A 20088-nucleotide genomic window follows, 5' to 3' on the forward strand; every position below is an offset into this window, starting at 1 on the left:
TTCTACTTGTAAAAAGTAACAAGGTGTTTTGAAGATGTTCAATGAAATACATTGAAAACGGCATGCCAAGTTCTTTCGGAACGACCAATTGCTTGCATTTTTTTTTATTATAAATTTGAATAACAAACTCGAGTCTCATCACATTCTGCTTGTGATTGATGAACTCGAACGGTACCAGTTTCCCAAAATTTGAATAAAAATTCCAGTTCTGTGATATCTCAAAAGCCAAGCAAAAAGCTCATTTCCACATCAGTACATACTAAATGTTGGAGCAAACTTAGAGCGATAAATCTATGACGTAGAAAATTCCTATTTGTTAAACCCCTTTTTGAGGATGAAAAAAAAGACTTTGACTTATTTTTTGTGTGGTCATGAATTTAAAGATTACATTGGAGCTTTAGTCGGGGACTTTGGCACTTGCAGTAATTGTAAAATCCGCTGCGATTAGTTCTATGCAGAAGCTGTAGAGAAATAAAATTATGCACTCGCGGTAATGACCATCAAATAAATCACCACTGTTTTGACTCTATGCGAAGTTGAAGAATGTATTTTAAAGTGGCATACACTATAACCCAATTTTAATAACGGAGTATGAATACAAGCGCAAGCACAAAGCACAGTGGAACAAAGGCTGGTTGTTCTTGTATGAATTCCAGGATCTTTTCTTGCTTGTCTCTCTATCAGGAAATAGTTGTAGTGCAGTTTGTTCACGAGGGATTTTGCGACGCTCAAGATCATGAACATCATTTTTGGTTTGTGTATCTCGCTCTCAAACTCGATCAGCGTTGCTCCAAACGAGAATGGGACCCATTTGAATAACCGCAACTGATTTTTGTATAAACGTTTGATCCAATAAGACATAACCTCAAAATATCTTTACTTTAGAATCCTCTCTCTTTTTTTCTTTTTCTTTCTTTCTTTCTTTCTTTCTTTCTTTCTTTATCTATTGATCAACTTTTTTATTTGCCGAAGAAAAATAGGTTGAATGGTTGCATACTAGGTTTGAAAGTTTTAGGTATCCGTTATGTATCAAAACTAAAGTTCAGCTTTTAATTGCCTTTTCCCAACTCGTTTGTTGAAACATCACCCTTACTCTTGAGTGGAATTCTACATTAAGATGTTTCAAGTCACAGCCTTGAGCTGTCGAAGATTAAGAGCAATACATATTTTAATTGGATCTTAGGGTTAGTCATCCATATCAAAAGCAGATCGAGAATATAAAAGTCTGACTAGGTTATCATTAAAACACACGTATCAAGGTTGCGCGAGCCTGGCTTTATTTTCTTCCGTCTTTCCCGCAGAAAAAAGATAATCACGAGCTTGCTCCTCCAAAATATGCCGACATAAAAATCAAAATGATAGCAAGGTATAAGATGAACAATACGCGATCCAAGGCTTGAGCCAATGTGTTCCAACCCGAATGGTTGGGATTATTGGCCAACGAGGTATTCGTTCCACTCTCCGTGTTCCCAATGGTTAACGCCGCCATGTCAATCGTGATTCCACCCGAAGCCGGGATCTATAAAGTATCGAGGTTTCTTCAGACTGCCCTGTATCCTATTCACAGATTTTGACTTACTTTTCCCACCAAAGGAATGTCCGACAAGCACAAGATCTTGCCGCAAATCCCTTCCAACGGAGTGAGTAGAACATCTGGAGGCGAATCCGATCGAACGAGGACATTGGCATACGCCAGGGACAACATCAGTTGGACGGTGACCATCACCACCAAGGATCCAGTAAAAGCCACTGCAACAGAAATGCGATGCCTTCACAAGCAACCCCTTGTGTAGTACGTATGTAGGTATGTAATCTGACGAGAGAAAGGCCTTTAAACAGCCCAGCGGAGAAGGCATCTCGAAATCCCAGACTAATTAGCAGTGGATCGTGTTCTTACCCACTAAGGGTAATTGGCCACCAGCTGAAGGCAGACGAGAGCGAAGGTAGATGAGAATGAGGATGAGGATCAAAAGATTGATGCCTCCCAAAAGAATCCGACTCCTGGTCATGGGGAAGGTCCAAAATAGGGCCAAGGTCAGGGCAGCCACCACTACAACAGAGAGAGAGAGACAAGTAAGTAGCTTTGGTTTATGTTGTTCTCGGATTGACATGAGGATTGTCTGATGATAATAATGGTGACCTAATGGTCCCTTACCCACAATAGGAAGTACGGCCAGCTTTTGATCCACGAATGATATCCGTCTGAGCGTAAACTTGGCCGTCACATCCGGCCAAGGCTCGGACAAGTCTCCATAGTATTGCACAGTCTTTTTAGCCACTGCACTGGACACCGACCAAATCCCGGGTGCGAAATTCTCCAAGTCAATTTTGGATGACTGTCAGTAAAATGAATAACCATTACCACTGACCTTGTATGACCATCACCCAAAGCAAAGCATTATTTACTTATGTCTCCTAATTAAGGCTGACTAAATGTATGTATCATATACTGAAAATATTGCCTCTCTTACGTTCAATTGGTTGCCCAGAATCACATCGAGTTCCGTTCCTGATTTGGTCCAGGAGCCCAAGATGATATTGCAATTTTGCTCATCCCAAGGCCAGTATGTGTAATCGAGTTCACAGGTTGTGTGAAAGTTGACAGGAGGGATCCAATAACAGACTCCACTTGCGTAAGCCACCACATCCGTGTCCTCATAATCCTCGTGTAGAATACTTCAATAGACAACGATGTAATAATGATCAATGGTCAAGTTGGGAAATCAGGGAGATTAAGTGAGAAGAAAAAAGAAGCACAAAATGTGGCCCTCTGCTTATGAAGACAATGAACTCCGATATATGTATGACAAAGGGGCATCTAGTACGTATACCTGTTGTAGGAGCGGATATCCGGTTTCCAAACTTTGGTGGGCGCGAAATGGACCGAGGAGATGTTTTCGTGTTGTGTAGGACTCCAGCTGAACCTATCATCTTTCCAGGACTGAAAAATCAGGCCACGATTGATGCTAATTAGGGGGTTCTTCGTTACTAATTCTAGATTGACTTGTGCTACTACTCTTCAGCATAGGCCGTAGGAGCCTGTGCCTAATCACTACCTTTGAAAAGGATGCAATTGGTCAGGCCTCCATTAACATTAGCACAGACACAAGCAGCATCCTTTTCTTTCACTCTCAATTGCACTCATAATGGAGTCGCTTAATAACTTTCCATATAGTGCACAGCTAGCAGCTCTGTTTCGTTGTCTCTGGCAAGTCGTTGGACGGAAAAGCCTTCAAAATTAAAAATGTTGGCGAAGTTCTAATTTATTTTGAGAGCCATTTCTACGAAGTGCCGCGTATAAGGCAGCTAGAACCAAAGCTTTTGACATTCAAGATGTTTTCAATCGTAAGACGATGAACAAGAAAACCAATTCCTGCTTTGGCCAAGTGGAAATATTTGGTATCGATTTCCAGCAATTGCAATTGCAATTTAGTCTCCGCAAAAGATAATTCTGCAATTTCCATTTCGACCGAATATGAAGTCATACAATAGTGCCTGGAGATATTCTCTATTTTACTTGCACTTCCAAGCACAATCGGATGATCCACTTCCCCACAAAAGCAAAAGCAAATCAACGCCCACATGAGCTAAGTTATTTATGAACGACAGCAACTACGAAGAGGAAAACCATATACATCTTTAATTGGCTAATCGCTCTGAATGAACCATTTAGGTCGTTGTGATTTCCAGGGAGTCGTTTCATTTGTCTTCCCTTCAGCAGGCCTGGTATTTGACATGTCACTTGTTCCGTTTTGAAACGGACCGCTGCCCTGTCCAAGGCACGAAATGTCAATACCCAACTCTCACACTAGATTTCGGACTCTTGGACACATACACACATTGTGTGAGCATGTCGAGACATCACGTCCTCGGAACAACAAGAGACAGTTTTCCCCATTTCCCATTTCCCACTGCTCTCTGTCTCTGGCCCTATCGGCGAGATTTGCAAAATCAACAGGGCAACACCAGCCCGGACCTAATGCCCAATTCTCTGTGTCTCATCCTATGGGATGATTGACCCACCGATGAATGAATGTCATCCGTTGGGCCGGGAAATCCGACCCACTCAACGTGAAGAATGCGAGCCTGTCTAATCCCCAATCGACTTGTCAAAAGAGAGTCTCCAATCTACAACAGTAGCAGAAGTGCTTTGAGAAGATGCTCTCGGCTTATCTCGTCCGTTTCATTTGAATAGCTTTAGCCACCAACGTACTCTCTACATCCATACATACTCCAAGCTACGTACATACTACAGTGTAGATGGATGGATGGACTGGTATAAGATTAGAAGTGGCTTACCAATACCAACCAGACGTGAGATGTCATGGCTCGAACCTCTTCGTCCTGTTGGGGGAAGGAAAGAGAGGGACAGAGAGAGAGAGAGAGAAAAAAAATTGATGAAAATTCGGATAGTTGAGGGCCTAGATTTTCCCCCCTCCTTACCTCGGACACACGTCCCACTTACTTACCAGGTTCACGGTGATCGGAATGATGGAAATCTGGATTTTGATCGAGTTGCCGTCCTCGACCCGAGGGTGAACATCTTTCTTGTAGTTCTCCAAAGCCCGACTGATGATTTGATCCGTTTGATCGGCTCTAGAGCTCTCAGAGACAGCAATCAGCCATGATTGAACACAGATCAAAGCTAGATCGAGGGATGAGATGGAACCATTGAGAGCGAGAATGAGATGGGTGGATTGATGGATGGATGGATGGATGGATGGATGAATGGATGAATTGATTGATTGATTTCATTAATTCCGCGACCAATAATAAAAGACGACGAATACTATGAGGACCCTACCTAAAATGGTGGCTGGTAACCTTGCCATTGTATGACTTGTGAGTTAATGAGCTCAGGTGCTCAATGTGCCCAAAGTGGGCGTTTGGTGGGGCGAAATCTGATCCCTCTCATGATAACAGTCCTCATGTCCGAGAGCATGAGGCATTGAGGCATTGAGGCATTGAGGCCAGGAGTGTCGGGATGAGGTGAAAGAAAAACATCCCGATATCCCAGTTTGTGTTGCCAGTAGTGCATATTCCACCCGCCCAAGAGCGTGTGAAGACGATGATGCATTTTCAAATTGCATTCTCCTCAGACCTCAAAAAGCTGACGGAGCCACTAAGCTGCAGGATCTGCAAGACCTGCAGAATGCAAGGGCACACATTCTTGGCCAGATCTTCTTCCCGTCGTCGTCGTCGTCGTCGTCGTCGTCGTCGTTGTTGATGTTGATGTTGTTGCAGTCGGGAGCAAACCACATCCCTCCGGGAAAGGGAACGAGCGAGAGAGAGAGAGGGAACACAACTAAGGCAGTCAGAGACGCCGAGGAGGTGTGGGAAAAAGGGCCAAGTTCTTAAAGTTTTCGTTTCCGATTTTTGTGGCATATCCCATCTCATGTCAACGGCCTTGTCGCCTTTCTAGGTCGAGGTTGAGAAAGACAGAAAGAGAGAGCGAAAAAGTGAGTTGGGAGGAATTGCTGGAGCTGCTAGAGCTGCCAGAGCTGCTGTCTCCGGTAGTTTCCCATTTCCTGGCACAACAGACAAATGGAACAACGAAATGAACTGCCATGAAGTTCAGGGAACACACACCTACTTTTGTACATACTCGTATATGTACGTATATGCATACTACTACATATCTCTGTCTCACTCATTGGCGTTTGACTTATTGTGGGAAAGTCAAGTCAACAACCTCTTCCTTCCTCCTTCCTGTTGTCGTTCGGGATACGTCAATCAAATCGTTCCGGAGCCACTCTATCAAGGTAATTCTATCTACGACGGGAAACTCTGAGTGCTTCCCAATTGATTCCTGCTTGGTGTTGCACATGTAAATGCTCGTTTAGATAGCAATGTGATCTGACATCTATTTCAGGTGTCCAAGGCATTGTGTTGTCCATAATACGTTCGTAAATCTAGATGAAGGCCATATGGGACTCGAGTCACCGTTCTAAATTCTTTTGTTACTTTTCGCTGCTATTTCCAATAACTCACAACTCATTGCTGGGAGTCCCAAATAATTCGGAAAGTAATCTCACATTGGTCCTGGGAAAGGCAAGCTCGAGTGAACAATAAATAATCTCGTCGCCCAGATGGAACTTTCAATGGAAGTGTGCCTCATTCATTCTGGAGTATTGATTGAGACCTCGCTGACATTTTCCGTTCCAATTCGTTGTTTCAGGAGAAACCATCTCGCCGTCGATATTTCTCCTTTGAATCCATGGCCAGAAAGAGAGCACACCAAATATGTGTTCCAATAAGACACAAGACAAACAGACCACGGTTCTTCATTAAGAACACGAACAAAAACTGATAGTACCTTTGACGATTAATACGTACATGGTGACCATAAAGCAGCAGTGTGGGACGAGGATATGAAATAACTCTCCATATCACGATGCGACGGCAGCTGCCAACTAGTATGTTGGTGATGGAAGTCCCGTCTGTTTTCAAAGAAAAGTTCGCAAATGACATATTTCGAGTCTGAAACGAAACTCTGCCTTCAAAAACTTCGTTCGTTCGTTCGTCGTGCTCGTCATGTCTTGGGTGTCTCAAGCACTCTCACTCACTCACATGCCTTAACTTTGGGGCCCAAATGACACGAAATTAATTGCTTGAAATGAGCGGGAAATTAACTTAAGCCGATGCCATCGTCTCAAGAGAGAACGAGAGAGAGAGAGTGAAGAACTTCAGCGGCAGAGATCGCCTCCAAGTGCGCACGTACATTGCGCCGTCGAGAACAACTTGGATGGAGCAGACTCAACGTGCTAATCTTTACATTTCAAATGCCCGACGGCAGTTCCTGAATACAGCGTGTATCAAACATACATTCGTCGCTAAGTTTGTTGACATTTTGAACGGAACGATATGGGAATTGCTTCCCATTTCAAACGAGTGTGTTGTGATTGTTTTTACACTTTGACTATTGACGAGCATCGCACAAGAACTTGCCCCGGCAAAACCCAAGTTCAAACGAGACGTGATGGATAGGAATTAAAATCAACATTAAAATTGCATGACGGAACAAACGTTACGCACTAACTCACTTTTCTTGGCTTTACTCGACATAGGACTAGATAACACTTTTCCCCATTGAGACCAGAACCATTTTTGTCTAGCCCATTTTACGAGTGACACTGCATAGATAGTTCAGGTCTGAATGAGACGGATTATGCTCATCATGAGGATATCTATCCTCCAGCCTTTTAACAAAGGCCAGTTGAGCTAACTTCTTCAGAAAGAGGCGGAAAGCAAGTAAACGCCACGTTCTCAGACGATTTCGTGTCGAGGAAGTTAGAGAATCAAGAATGCAGCGTATTATACATAATGCACAAACGGTTGACAATATATTAGCATGTTCGGGATACAAGAGCAAGGATGGCTTAAAAAGCCAAAACTCATCTGAGCCATTTCCAACTTCTCAAAACCGCTGCAAGACGCCAAGTTGACGTTCTTTTGTTCATAACAAGGCAACCCATTTCAACAAATTTTACAGTCTGGCCTAAGGAACATGATTGGTTTTTTTATCGCTGGTCTTGTCGGTTGTCTGATATAATATACACAATTAGTACATGAGGATTGCTGAGTTTGATGAGGAGTTATTGCCCACATGATTTGGGCCATCCAGTGAGATATTCCAAAGTAAACCTTAGAACAAGGAAACTGGTTTCATTTCGCAAGGAAAGGCGGATCCAAACTCGACAGTGTATTGGGAATCGTGCACGTGCCTTCGGCTAATGAAGTGGTCTTTCTTCCGTAATGGATTTCTCTCTATCGTCATAAGCGAACGTTAGAACTTGGAACCAGTAATTTTCGCCAAGAATCGAGAGGTGTTCCCATTTTCATGGGAAACTTGGAGCACTTCCTGTCGTCATTTTGCCAAAATACTCATTGAGATAATGAACGATCTCCCCTGCTTTGTTGTTTGTTTGTTTGTTTCCCGTGGTAAACCTTGTACGTAGGCACAGTATGTGTATACGTACAGTGTACGTGTGCGTTTGCGTGTATTAAGCAATCCTAGAGGCTGATGCAGTTCCTTTTCCTACTTTTCCAAAATCATAGATCAAAACCCACTTTTGTGGGAACATGTAAAAAACTTCCGTCCGGTTATTCTCGACTTTAAATTTCAATTATGCAGCCAGGCATTCATTTCGCGGGAAACGTTCCCATTTGAATACCCCACCAGGCCCTCCAGCTAGGCCGCAAGTCCTCGAGCTGTCATTCCCAAGAAATCAACATTTTCTTTGGATCTCTTCTACTAGATTCTCTTTTCTCTGTGTAGCTTTCATTTCTTTATCTCGTCTCGTATTTCCTGAATCGCCGATCTGCTGGAGAAAGACTTTCGTCAAACGAGAAAACTTTCCGCATCGTTCCAAGATTCTTCTCTTTGTGCGGATTGCCTCTCTTCACCATTAGGATGACTGGGATCTTGCTAGACTTGCATCCTATCATCGTTATCGGACATGCATTGGGAACAGAGTACCCTTTCAAAACAAGCCCCATGTCGTGGCAATGCCAACAGATTTCCTAGAAATTAAACCCCAACCATTGATGGAACAGCGACGAGAAGTCCTTTCCCAGTCCGATGAGTGGAAATTTCATCTGAAACCCGAGGCAAAATCTAGCAAATCTGAACTTTAATGAGCGCGGACTATGCATGGTTGTTGGTGGTGACGATGGCACCACGTGGTACCGTGGAACCATGAACCACCAAACATGCCTCCAGAAACAACCGGCTCGCCCGGGAAATGATGATGCTAAATGCGTTTGAGGAGTTAATGAGCGGAAAGGATGGACCTCTTCGTTCTCCTGTTCAAATGAAAACCAACTTCCCACCCGCCCCATATTCACGTCACTCTTTCTTGGGCGACCATAAATTGGATCTGTCATTTAATGTGCTCCACCAGCCAGGAGGAGTGGTCTCGCGCTCGCAATATCAAATGTCCACAGGCACTCCCATTCATCTCCAACGGAGAAATCTCAGACCATTCTAGTCCACTATGGCATGTTGTTCCTGCCAGTTTCAGATTGGCTAAACTGCCTTCATCTAGAGAGGGTAGTTCATTTCTTGGACTGAATCTAGACCGAACCATGGAGGCCGTTAAGCCTGGAGAGAAACACTCTACAAAACCTCGCTAGAAGACGTTCGAGCAATTCAATACCTCCTAATCAGATGCGTGCCAATATATTGAGAGGGTGCTTAACCAACTCTTTTTTCCCGATCAAGTACCTGTCGAGGAGACAACGCAACGCTCGAACATCTTCTAGAGAGGTTGCAAAAAGCTTTCCTCTCCAGTCCTCACGGACTCCAAGACCGAACCAAGCCGGTCCCTATTGCGTTTGGAAAACAATGTTCCAAAGATTTTCCACTAAATATTAAAAAAGGACGTCCTAAATGGGGCCAACGTTTCAAGATATCAATGATTGTGGCAAGATTTGAATCTGAATTCGAAGTTTGAGCTACAATGGTTTCAATTTAGTTTGATGTGATAGAGCACGCCCTGACAATCCCATTTTGCCACATGGGGGCGTATGTCTATATGTTAGAAATGACCTACACACTAGTCATGTAAAAAAGTCTAATGGAGAAGTAGAGGTCTTAGTTTGTCATCTTCAAGGTCTTGATCTGTCCATTGTGACAATATATAGGCCCCCCTCTTGTTCAGTAAGCTCGTTCTTGTCAGCTCTCCAATTCATTGGAAATGAGTTGGACCAGTCAGTTTGCTCAAAGGTTTTCTTTGTAGGGGACTTCAATTTTCCGGCTAGCGTTGTAGAGTGGGAGGCTAGTCCAGATGGGTATATTTCCGTATCGAAATCGACGTCTCAGTCATTCGAAAAGCTGGAGGAGTTTGTGATCTTGCGCAATCTCTCTCAGCATGTTGGTGTAGCCACCAGAGCGAATAGCGTTCTTGCCTTGTTTTTTTTCAATGACCCTGATCTGATCCAGTATGTCCATGTGATACCTAGTAATCTGTCAGATCATCATGTTCTCAAGATAGGGTCGACCATTACTCAAAAGCCGGCGTGCTCTAGAGTAAGACCGGCCAAAAAGGTCGGTCTGGTCAAGTTCAAGTTCAAAGATGAACATTGGCCGTTGATTATAGAAAGGTTAGGGGAGCTTGATCTCATTTCAATGCTGAAAAAGGAATCGTCCGTAGATGTAGCCTTAGACAAAATGATTCTAGTTTTTGAGGACGTCTGTTCCACTCTAGCAATCTCTGAATGTGTTCCACAGGGCGGGGCACATTCTAAAATTCCGAAGTATCGGAAGAATTTGTTCAAAAAGAGTTGCAAACTAGCAAAAAGGCTCCAGAGCACTTTGAATCCAGTAGATGTGGCTAGCCTTCAAAGCAAGTTGGATTTAATCCAAGGTAGAATTAAGGCCTCCATTGAGACAGATCAGTTGAACAAGGAAAATAAAGTTGTTCAAGCGGTGAGGTCGAATCCGAAGGCGTTTTTCTCTTATGCAAACTCGAAGAGAAAGATCAAACACCCTGTAGGGCCTTTTGAGGTCGATGGGAAAGCCATAGACAATGTAGGGACTATGGCCAACATACTTGGAGATCAGTTCTCTAGTGTGTTTTCAACTCCACTGAGTTTAGGAGCAACAGTCCATTGCTCTATTGATGAGTTTGTTGGGACTGGCAAGGCTTGTCAAGCTGAGCATTTAGATGATTTTGTAGTCACAGATAAGGATGCTTTAGAGGCCATCAGGGACTTGAGACCCTCGAGCTCCCCTGGCCCTGATGGAGTGACATCTCAGTTTCTGATGAGATGCTCACAGGTTCTTGCTCCTGTTTTCTCGTACTTGATGCGTTGCATCTTGGACCAGGGCAAGTTCCCCTCTTCTCTGAAGATGGCTCATGTGGTTCCAATTTTCAAAGGGGGAGATAAGTCACTCCCCAGTAACTACAGGCCAATTTCTCTCACTTCGAATATAGCGAAGGTGTCTGAGAAGATCATGAAGTTCAAACTTGTTGAATTTCTTGATATACATGAAGTCCTTCCTCCTAGACAGCATGGGTTCCGAGCACATTTTAGCACGGTTACCCAACTGATTGAGCATATAGAGCAGGTTATTGAGGGACTGGAGAGCCATGAATCAGTCGATGTAGTTTATCTCGACTTTGCCAAGGCCTTTGACAAGGTAGATCATGGCCTTTTAGTTAACAGGCTCCATGAGATTGGGATCCAAGGCAAGGTTCTCAATTGGCTAAGAAGTTTCATTTGTGGTAGGAAACAATTAGTTAAGTTGAGGGATCCCTTAGTGACGTACATTATGTTAAGTCGGGTGTCCCTCAGGGCTCCATTTTGGGTCCTCTCCTTTTCATTATCTTCATTGCTCCGCTTCAGAAGCTTGGTAGTAGTAATGTCAGTATCTCTTCCTATGCTGATGATACAAAATTGGTAGTTGGTAGGAATGGTCAGGATTCCGGTTGTCTGCAAAGGTCCTAGACCAAATTTATTCCTGGGTTGCTGCGAGTAACATGGCCTTGAGTGGAATGAAAATTCCGCTCAATGACCTTTGGGTCGACGCCATTAGACACTCCATTATTAGATGATGACGGTAAGGATATTGAGCAGGTCTCCTCCATGAAGGATTTAGGTGTAGTCCTCCAAGATAATGGAAAGTCGATAGCATATCCAGTTGAAAGTTGGTAAGGCTTTTTCAAACATGTGGTTGGATATATCGCATGTTTAAGTCCAGAGATAGTGTCACGATGCTAACTCTGTACAAGTCCGATTGTCCAGCCCCATCTTGAATATGCCTCTCCCATTTGGGCTCCAATTAGTTCAGCAGGTTTGCAAAAGCTCGAGCAGGTCCAAAGATGTTTTACTAGGAACATTGAAGATATGAGAGAGCTCTCGTATTGGGAGAGGTTAGAAAGGTTGGGATGGTACAGTACTCAGAGAAGGTACGAAAGGTATCTGATATTGTACGTTTTCAAAAGCATTCATGAGCTTTGTCCCAATCCAGGATTTAGGGTCAATTGTAGTGACCGTAGAGGGCTTAACGTGCGTTTTGAGAGCACCTTCAAGCCCTGAGAATCCAGGCTAGTTCGAACAATGAAGTCCAACTCTCTCTTTCTCGGGCTCCTTCATTGTTCAATTTGCTGCCCTCAAATATTCGTAGGGTTTATGTAGGGGTTGATCCAGTAGCAAGATTTAAGTCAGACTTGGACAAGTTTTGGACTAAAATTCCGGATCAACCTTATAATTCAAGGATTAGCCAGATCAGCCAACTCCAATTCGTTGGTCGATCAAATAATATATATAAATAAAAGTCAAGTAAAATAAATAATCTTCTCGTCTTGAACTGATGGGATTCCAATCCCGGTAGCGGTAAGGAAGTCCGCACAAAAAAAAATAGGCTTGGAGTGCAGCATAGTAATAATTTGACACTCCCACGTGCGACAAGTTTGCCCTTTTGCCTTTATCAGTTGGTAATGAATCTTAGAAGTGTGATTGAAAATCTCAACATTGGGTTTGTTGTATGTTATTGCAATTATTGTCCGCCGATGATCCACAGCTTTAGCCCAACTGCGGCTTGATGTAGGGGCGATGATATTACTACGAAATAGATGCAATTGTGCATGTTGCACTTTTCCCGTCATCGAACAGATTTCTCGTCAGAATCAAAAGGTAGTCGAATGCCAAAAGTTCTACAACCGTAACGAACCTTCAAATTGACTTTGAAAAACGAGAAAGCTGGTTAAAGAAGAAATCAAGATTACCATCCGCATTGGAACCTTTTCAAATTAGAGCATGTTTTTTACTTTTATGATTTTAAGGTCTCTTTTGCTAATTGCCGACATTTGACATGACTGAATTTCTTACCCTAATGAGCTTACTTTCAAAACTGAAAACACGTGTTTCTTGGCAAAGTAAAAACTACAACTCCTAGTTTTCGCTTAAGATACAACGACTTTGACAACTACGAGTACGAAGTTGATGTGCCAAATGTGTGATGAGTTTTCGACTGTAAACTAATGTAAACTCAGTCAAAGAAAAACCAGTTACACATCCATGATTTGGTAGTGAATTCGGACCATATGGGATACTCAAGTTCCCATATTCAAGAGGGACGGTTGATCTTGATCCTACAACCCAGTCTGGAACCCAATTGAGTCAGCTTGGAAGCTACGTTAAATTCTTCTTCGCTTTTTGCATTTGATCGGTTGGTGGGTGATGGGTTCACTCTATTCAGCAACATGCTTGGGATATGTACGCGTACGTACTGTGTGTGGTCAGTAGGGGTTGAGAAATGGAAAGTTGAAGGTTTCACCAACTGTCACAGTACATATATTGCCAAGGACGAGTAGAGAAGGAGGAGGGCGAGATGGGATGAACGAAGTAAGGAGGGGATCGGGTGTCGAAAAGCAATAAAAAACCAGAGAAATGTCACTCTTCAATAAAGCATGTTCTTACTCCCTCGCTCTCCTCGTATTGCGAGAAACATTAAGTCAAGCTCTACGAGTGGCTGCATGGAGTGTGTACTATGTATGAAGGAGGTTTACTTGAGTAATACTTTGAGATGGATCCTTCCCCGATGCCGCTGCTGATCCCGATCCATATCTGTGATCGAGAGCACTGGAATGGGGAGAAGACTAGTCTGAAGAATTATGTGTGTGCTGACAAACACGATTGAGTGAGAGATTTCTGCGCATTCGCGGGCGCAAAGTTTCCGCCATGAACTGATGAGTTATCGCGGATTGATCTAATTTATGAAACGATGGAAAACATCATCCTCAACCTCATCTAGCCAGACTTTCTTGGCAATCACTCGTCTTTGGCAAGGAATTCTGCGTGCCCCTGTCTCTTACGAAGATTGGGAAATCTTTTTCCTTATTGGATTGGATAAGTTTGACAATGGACTGCTCACAGTCTGGATTGGTTTTAGCAAAATGAATGACTCTAAAACTTTCTGTTCTAAAACTACTGTGTAGTGCTGAAATAAAAGTGTATTTTTAAGAAAATTTCATATAACGCTTTGATATTGGTGGGGAATGCCAACTTTCCAAAGTTACTCCAATTCGAATGACAACTTTGGGGTCTGTTTTGAAACGGACGGTAAAACATTACAAGATTGTTTCAACACGGCCATTATTAGCGAGCGTAATGTTGTTGACGTGAGCAAATATCAACAAAATTAAGAAAGTGACATTGCTCTTAGGTCTCAAGTACCTATGTGAAAGTTCATTCGGTAGGTAGGCAATGCTATAGTTATATTTTCGAATCTGGAGCATTTTAAAACATCTGGGGGAAGCTGACAATGCTTCTAATATCTACAGGCAATGAATGGGTGTTATGTGTATGAAAATGAGAGACAAAAGTTTATGAGATGTCCAAGGCGATGAGTTTAACCGACAAACAAATTAGCCTAATGAAACAAATGATCTCCCTCAAGCTCAAACGAGCCAACATCCTCAGCTCAGTTGGAACGTTGTTTGCCGACTTGATTAGCAAGAAGTGCAACACTAATCATTTAAGATGGGCAAAATATGCACTATCCGTTTTCTGTCCTACAATAGGTTTATTAGCACATGAAGCTTAATTTATGGCATTCTGCATATTTTGACTTGGTATGTAAGCCCAACATTTTTGCGAAAAATGTGCAATTGTCAGCAAAAAACAATCAAGATAGTGTGGCCATGCTGAACAACTGACATGTTTTATAAACATCTTAATTGTTGATGCTCATGCCTGATGTTTGTGATAGCAGGCATGAGCTTACCTGAAGTTCACAAATGTGATACATTTATGACGTGATAGAATCAGGGTGGCTTGATTGAGTGAGTGAATAAAATGCGCACTATTCCTATTATTACCTGTCGTTTGCCTCTTTTAAACAGTTTCCTTATGTCCCAGGGCTATTACTTTTTGTTCGTACATCCAATTGCCTTTGTGCTTAACATGTTTGCTACTTTTAGGGCATATTTTACGTTTTAGAGAATATTATATTGCATTATAATCTGAATCGTGGTCATGCATATTCTACTGCCTAGAATTGTGATTTTAAGCATATTTTGTCCGTCTCTACTAATCGCGTTTGCATCATTGGCCTTCTTTCTGGCCTTTCATCCCAGGAAAGACTATTTCATTAAATGCATTCGGTCATGGTTTGTGCTCCAACCCAAGTGGACGACTGTTCCATTTCCATGGGACTGATTGCAGTTTGCCTCCAAACTGCAAAAACTCGACGGTGTGATTCGCTGGGCTTGCCTACTCACGGTACTTACTCGTACAGCAGTACGTATACACACAGTACTATTGCTATATGCTAGGCATGATTGAAGTAGCTCATTTGGTGCAAAATCGAGCGCTTCCAAGCCGAGCAGCAATCATCATAATGAATTTGCATTTCCATTTTCGTCGTTTCGCCTCGGTTTGTCTGAAAAATGAGCTAGCTCCGCTTGGGTGTTTTGATTTGCTCTCTCTTTCACTCCACAAAATCTACTACTACATCACAGTATTTCGATGTTAAATTGAGGACCGTTGTTGGGTGTGGGTTGCGTTCACGTGTTTGGGAGTGGCCAAGATGAGCTGTGAGGTTGGCACCACCCTCAAACCATTGCTGTTTGCAAATCCATGGAAGCATTAAGAGCCATCGTTCATCTTGTGAGCCAAAACGGAAATGCTCAAGACTACTACCACTTACTACTACTTTAAGAGCTTGTTCTTGTTATTCCGATGGCTGAGCTGCTGCTACTCGACGAGAAGCCACATTCATCTTCATGAGCGAGTACCCTGGGTTCTTAAAGATGTGAATTCCTCCGGCTGTCCTGTCAAATAGAGCTCTTAATCATAGAATTGAAATTTATGAGCAAGTCCGGCTCGTTTCCGTGCATTTATGGCTCTCAACATTGGAAAGCAGTTTGGCTGCAAGCAAGCGAAAGGGGGTTTCTCAACGACACGTTCGATGAGTGGTGGGAGAAACTTCAAGTGGTTCCGAGGCCACCAACTTGATGGCAAATTCTGGTAAGATTTAATCAAACGCTTCAATTCATTCGCAATCTTGGGCCTAGATTTGCCATCGTCAAAAACTTGGACCCTGTTCCAATTTTCAAATTGGTTCAGGTCCGTCGGGGAAAAGTTGGAGCACTTGAGTTCGGTGCCGGGATCTAAACGGAGCCCGAACTTTAGAGACCATCAATGTTCCATCACCAATTATGATATTTGTTTAAGGCTTTCAATGTGTTGTTTTACCACGAGAAATTGAAAGTGGTTACGTTTAAGTTTTACCAAGTTCCCAAGAAAAGCTCCACGCTAAAATATAAACGAACTTTGAACTTTCCGTAACAAAAGAGATGCGTACCTTTTCATTTTTGATAGCCTTCATCTCTTTTTTCATTCATCAGGCTTTTGTTCTTTGAATAACCAACATTAGGACAATGTAAAATACACCTGTCTTTCTTAATCCCTTCTTCGCCAAGCTTTTAAGATCTTGATTTGTCTCTTATGTTTAGTGACATTAAACTTCAACGAAAAATGTAAGGTTTTCCTTCAATTTTCATGTTCTCTATATCATACATTGTAAACAACAATAAACAATAAACAAGACAAATGTGTGGCAAATTTAGTAGCAGATCTTCCTTTTGATAATGAAAGCTATCTAGGATTTTAGCGTCGCACCATTTTCATGACTTGTTGTTCCTTGATCGTAACTACATTTACAATTGAATTTTGGAAAGTTCGAATTCACGAAGTAGAAAAATGAGCTCAAACATATTCTCTCGGGTTAGGATGTTCATTTCTGTCATGTTTTCATTTTCATTTTCAAAAGATTAAAGTCTCATTTGTGATAAACCCAGTAAAATCTTCAGATGTGGGATCTTTTTGTATAAGAATAAAACTCTTTATTTCGATAAGAATGTCTCATTGCATATTTTTTGTACATGATTGTAGTTACAATCACAATTAGACTGTTTTGATGATTGGGGCCCAACCTGGATTCAAGGGTCGCCATTCGAGGCTATTATCCACTAGAGGAACCGGGTTGGATCAGAAAGGGTTGGGAGACCTGGAATCGAACCCATGAACCCGAGCTCAACTCGGTCACGTGTGCCAAACTACGTATCATGCTAAATATTTTTAGGCTAGACTTAACCGAAAGGATATTTCAATCAGTCTCTAAGGATAGCAATCGACAATCAAAAAAGCAATGAGGGCCAACCGGATAGCTTTCCAATACTGATTGACCAACTAATCGTTTTTGTTCATGTATTTTGCCCGTTGCTCTTTAGTTAATCAATACAAAGCCAACTATAATCCTTTCCCTTAACAGTTAACACACATTATTTGACGTGGACCTACAAGAACGCAATACTTACTAAGGTGTGCGTTTTTTTCGTTGTTTCAGTTTTAGTGTACGTACATACATATAAACGTAAAGCAGTGGACTTGACTTTCATGTCGAAGATCATTGCATTTGGTGAAGACAACGGGAAGAAAGCTCTTGAGCCGCCAGCACATTCAAGTCATGGACGGTTAATTGCCACATTTGCTCGGCAAACTTGCGAACGAGTAGTTGAACAATTATGCCTCCATGATCCTCGAACTCGGAGATTTCTGCCCATGGTCATCAGTCTTCGAAGCCTGATTCACTGATTTTGAGCAGATCATGGTAAATAAAGATAGTGCTTCCTAAGGAGGATAATTAACAGAGGGTAGGTTCCTTTGTCCAAGAACCACGGAACCATGGAACCACGGTCGAGAATGAACATTTAGGAATCCAGGAAACGCATAATGTTCTCCTTCAAATGAGACTGGACCTATTTTCAGCTCAATCGAACAATTGGATCAAAAGTAATGCCCTCTCAAAGCTGATTGCTTAACTTGTAAGAGAATAAAATGAGCTAGTCTTCTTCGTATCCTGTATTTGATTACGAGAAGAAGGCTCGTTCATTCATTCTGTGTCTTTTGATGTACTGGATTTTGAGAGAGGATAACTTTTGACCCAGGCCTTCAATTGAGCTGGAATTTGTAACATATAATAGCTGCAGTGATATGAGGTTAGTCTCGTTTGAAGGAGAACACCTTGCACAATTCAATTATTGCGCCTCCGACCCTATTCCAGAGATGTTTTATCGGAGGGCTCTATGTATAACATCTAGGTATTCATATGAAGTTCTAGCTGTATCAAACCATAATGTAGTCTGTTTTTGGGAGGGATGTGCTGACAATGACATGCGGAATATGATTAGCGGTGGTTTCATATCTTGTCACGATTAGATGAGGTAATCGAGTTATAAGAAGAGAAGATGTCTGGAAATATCCATTTTCCGGGGAATTTGCTCTGACATTAGGAACAGTACTATGTAAGCACGATATCGAAAGAAAACAAGGAGAGCTTTATCTTCTCAATAGAAAGTGTGGGAAAAGATTGACAAGAACCTGAAATTTCAATTTGCCTCATCTTCTCGGACCCTCCTTTAATTTTGCGTTGACACATTTTCTTAATGTATTAATTCGCATGTGTTGTAATCAGTTCAAACGTGTTTTTACCACGGCAACAACAATTTTGTTTAAACTTTAGGCTCCAAAATTATCCACTTTTGCGCTTGGCCACTTGGCCCTTGGCTTGAACCATTGGGAGATGACAATGGCAATCGACACAGACTCTAATTGGTCCAAGACTTAAGGCCAAACCCAGTCAAGCGATTAAGCCACAGAAATAGCTGCTAATGCAACTCTTTTTGGATTTTTTCTTCTTCCTATCAATGACGGCTGTAATACAAACAAATCATATTTCCCGTGTCAATTCATGCGGTTTGCAACCGAAAAAACAGGCTTGAAATGGCGGTAAATTCAAATGCATACTTAAAACCTACATTGAAATTCCGGAGATCAAGTTCAAATAGAAGCCTTATGTTAAAAACTTGTAAAAAAAAAAAAGAACACACAAGGTTTTCAGGTCATGAAATCAGACCCCATTATGGTGAACACTACCTGGCTACGCAAATTTTAACTACAAAACACCTTTTTAAACTCAAAAAGCTTAAGAATCAAAAACCATGTTACGATTCAACATTTCTGCGAAACCTCAACCCATCTTCACGACAGAGTCTCTGGCGACTGGCATGTTTTGCGGCACGCTTGACAGCTTGCTTGCTTGCTTACTTACTTGCCTTGGTGTATCAACCAACGTTTCAGGACAGGTTATGTATTAGTCAATGAACTCGAGAGAAATCAAATTATGATCAGAGTAGGAATTGGGTGGTTCCTCTTATTATTTATCATAAAGCAATTGATCGGTGTGCTTGAAAAGTTTTGCTTACAGTCGCTTCTAATAGGAATGAGGATTCTCTCGGGCATTCGGGTTCAAGGCTTCCAGGTTGAAGACGAGCTCGAAGGCTAGATTAACATAGACTGATAGGAGAGCAGGCATCCCCAATGCCCTTTTGTGGTTTTGTTACATGTTTACTGGGAAAAAATGTTTCAAACTTGAAGTTGAAAATGAGCAAAATATGTATTTAAAAACAATAAAAAGCCAGGGAGGGGAAGTGATGTACGTAGTCGTTAGTGCAGTTTTACGATCATTAGGATTATCCTCTATTCGATTCTCCTCCTCAATCTTTCATGGGCAAACTAGACGATAACCACAACCACAGACGGAGAACCAATCTGATGCGGACATGACGTTGTGTTTCGATGTTGGGCAGGTTGGCTTCGTTAATGTGACCAAGTTCAACCCTCCGAGCCTAGCACCCCAAGCACAAAATGCCAATGCAACGAACAAAGCTGATTTTGAAATAGTCAGGATTTACTTCGTTATGGGAAATTTGATAATACTTTTAACACATTTCGATCCCATTTGGTTTTATTGTTAAATTCAGTCGTGAAATTGGATTCCCGCCGTTCCTCCAAAATGAGTCCCTGGAGCTGGTCCCTGATGTCAATCGTTACCTCAGTATGTCAGGTTGGAGGCCATTTGGAAGATTTCAAGGCACTCTTTGAGGTCATGTCTCAGACTGTCAGATTCGTCAAATATGGCCATGCAATGCCAAATTAGCAACCAATTTCCGCTAGAGTAACCTTGGCCATGGGCACCAAGAACCACGGGAATATGGACAGATGGGCTTATGACAAGAA

At 42.2% G+C, this 20088-nt stretch overlaps 1 protein-coding gene and 1 long non-coding RNA gene across 2 annotated transcripts; one reads left to right on the top strand and one right to left on the bottom strand.

Moving 5' to 3' along the window:
* Positions 1-1254: 1254 nt before the first annotated feature.
* Positions 1255-5125, bottom strand: LOC131884577 (neuronal acetylcholine receptor subunit alpha-7-like). The gene is made up of 8 exons (XM_059232442.1): positions 4470-5125; positions 4300-4344; positions 2832-2941; positions 2472-2676; positions 2156-2336; positions 1898-2050; positions 1580-1749; positions 1255-1519 (listed from the first exon to the last, which is right to left on the bottom strand). Exons 2-8 carry the CDS (start codon positions 4324-4326, stop codon positions 1313-1315), a joined length of 1053 nt encoding a protein of 350 aa, XP_059088425.1. The 5' UTR covers positions 4327-4344; positions 4470-5125; the 3' UTR covers positions 1255-1312.
* On the top strand, positions 1360-2305 carry LOC131884675 (uncharacterized). Its single transcript, XR_009373747.1, has 3 exons — positions 1360-1526; positions 1594-2073; positions 2165-2305. It is a non-coding gene; the product is annotated as an uncharacterized LOC131884675 (long non-coding RNA).
* Positions 5126-20088: the final 14963 nt, after the last annotated feature.

The sequence above is a fragment of the Tigriopus californicus genome, chromosome 1, assembly GCF_007210705.1.
Source record: "Tigriopus californicus strain San Diego chromosome 1, Tcal_SD_v2.1, whole genome shotgun sequence".
NCBI lineage: Eukaryota > Metazoa > Arthropoda > Copepoda > Harpacticoida > Harpacticidae > Tigriopus > Tigriopus californicus.

Coding starts and splice junctions, on each gene's coding strand:
- LOC131884577 (XM_059232442.1), bottom strand. CDS start 4,326: ATGACATCTCACGTCTGGTTGGTATTG. Junction 1,750..1,897: donor TGGCCAATTACCCTTAGTGG/GTAAGAACACGA, acceptor TTTCTGTTGCAG/TGGCTTTTACTGGATCCTTG. Junction 1,520..1,579: donor ACATTCCTTTGGTGGGAAAA/GTAAGTCAAAAT, acceptor GATACTTTATAG/ATCCCGGCTTCGGGTGGAAT.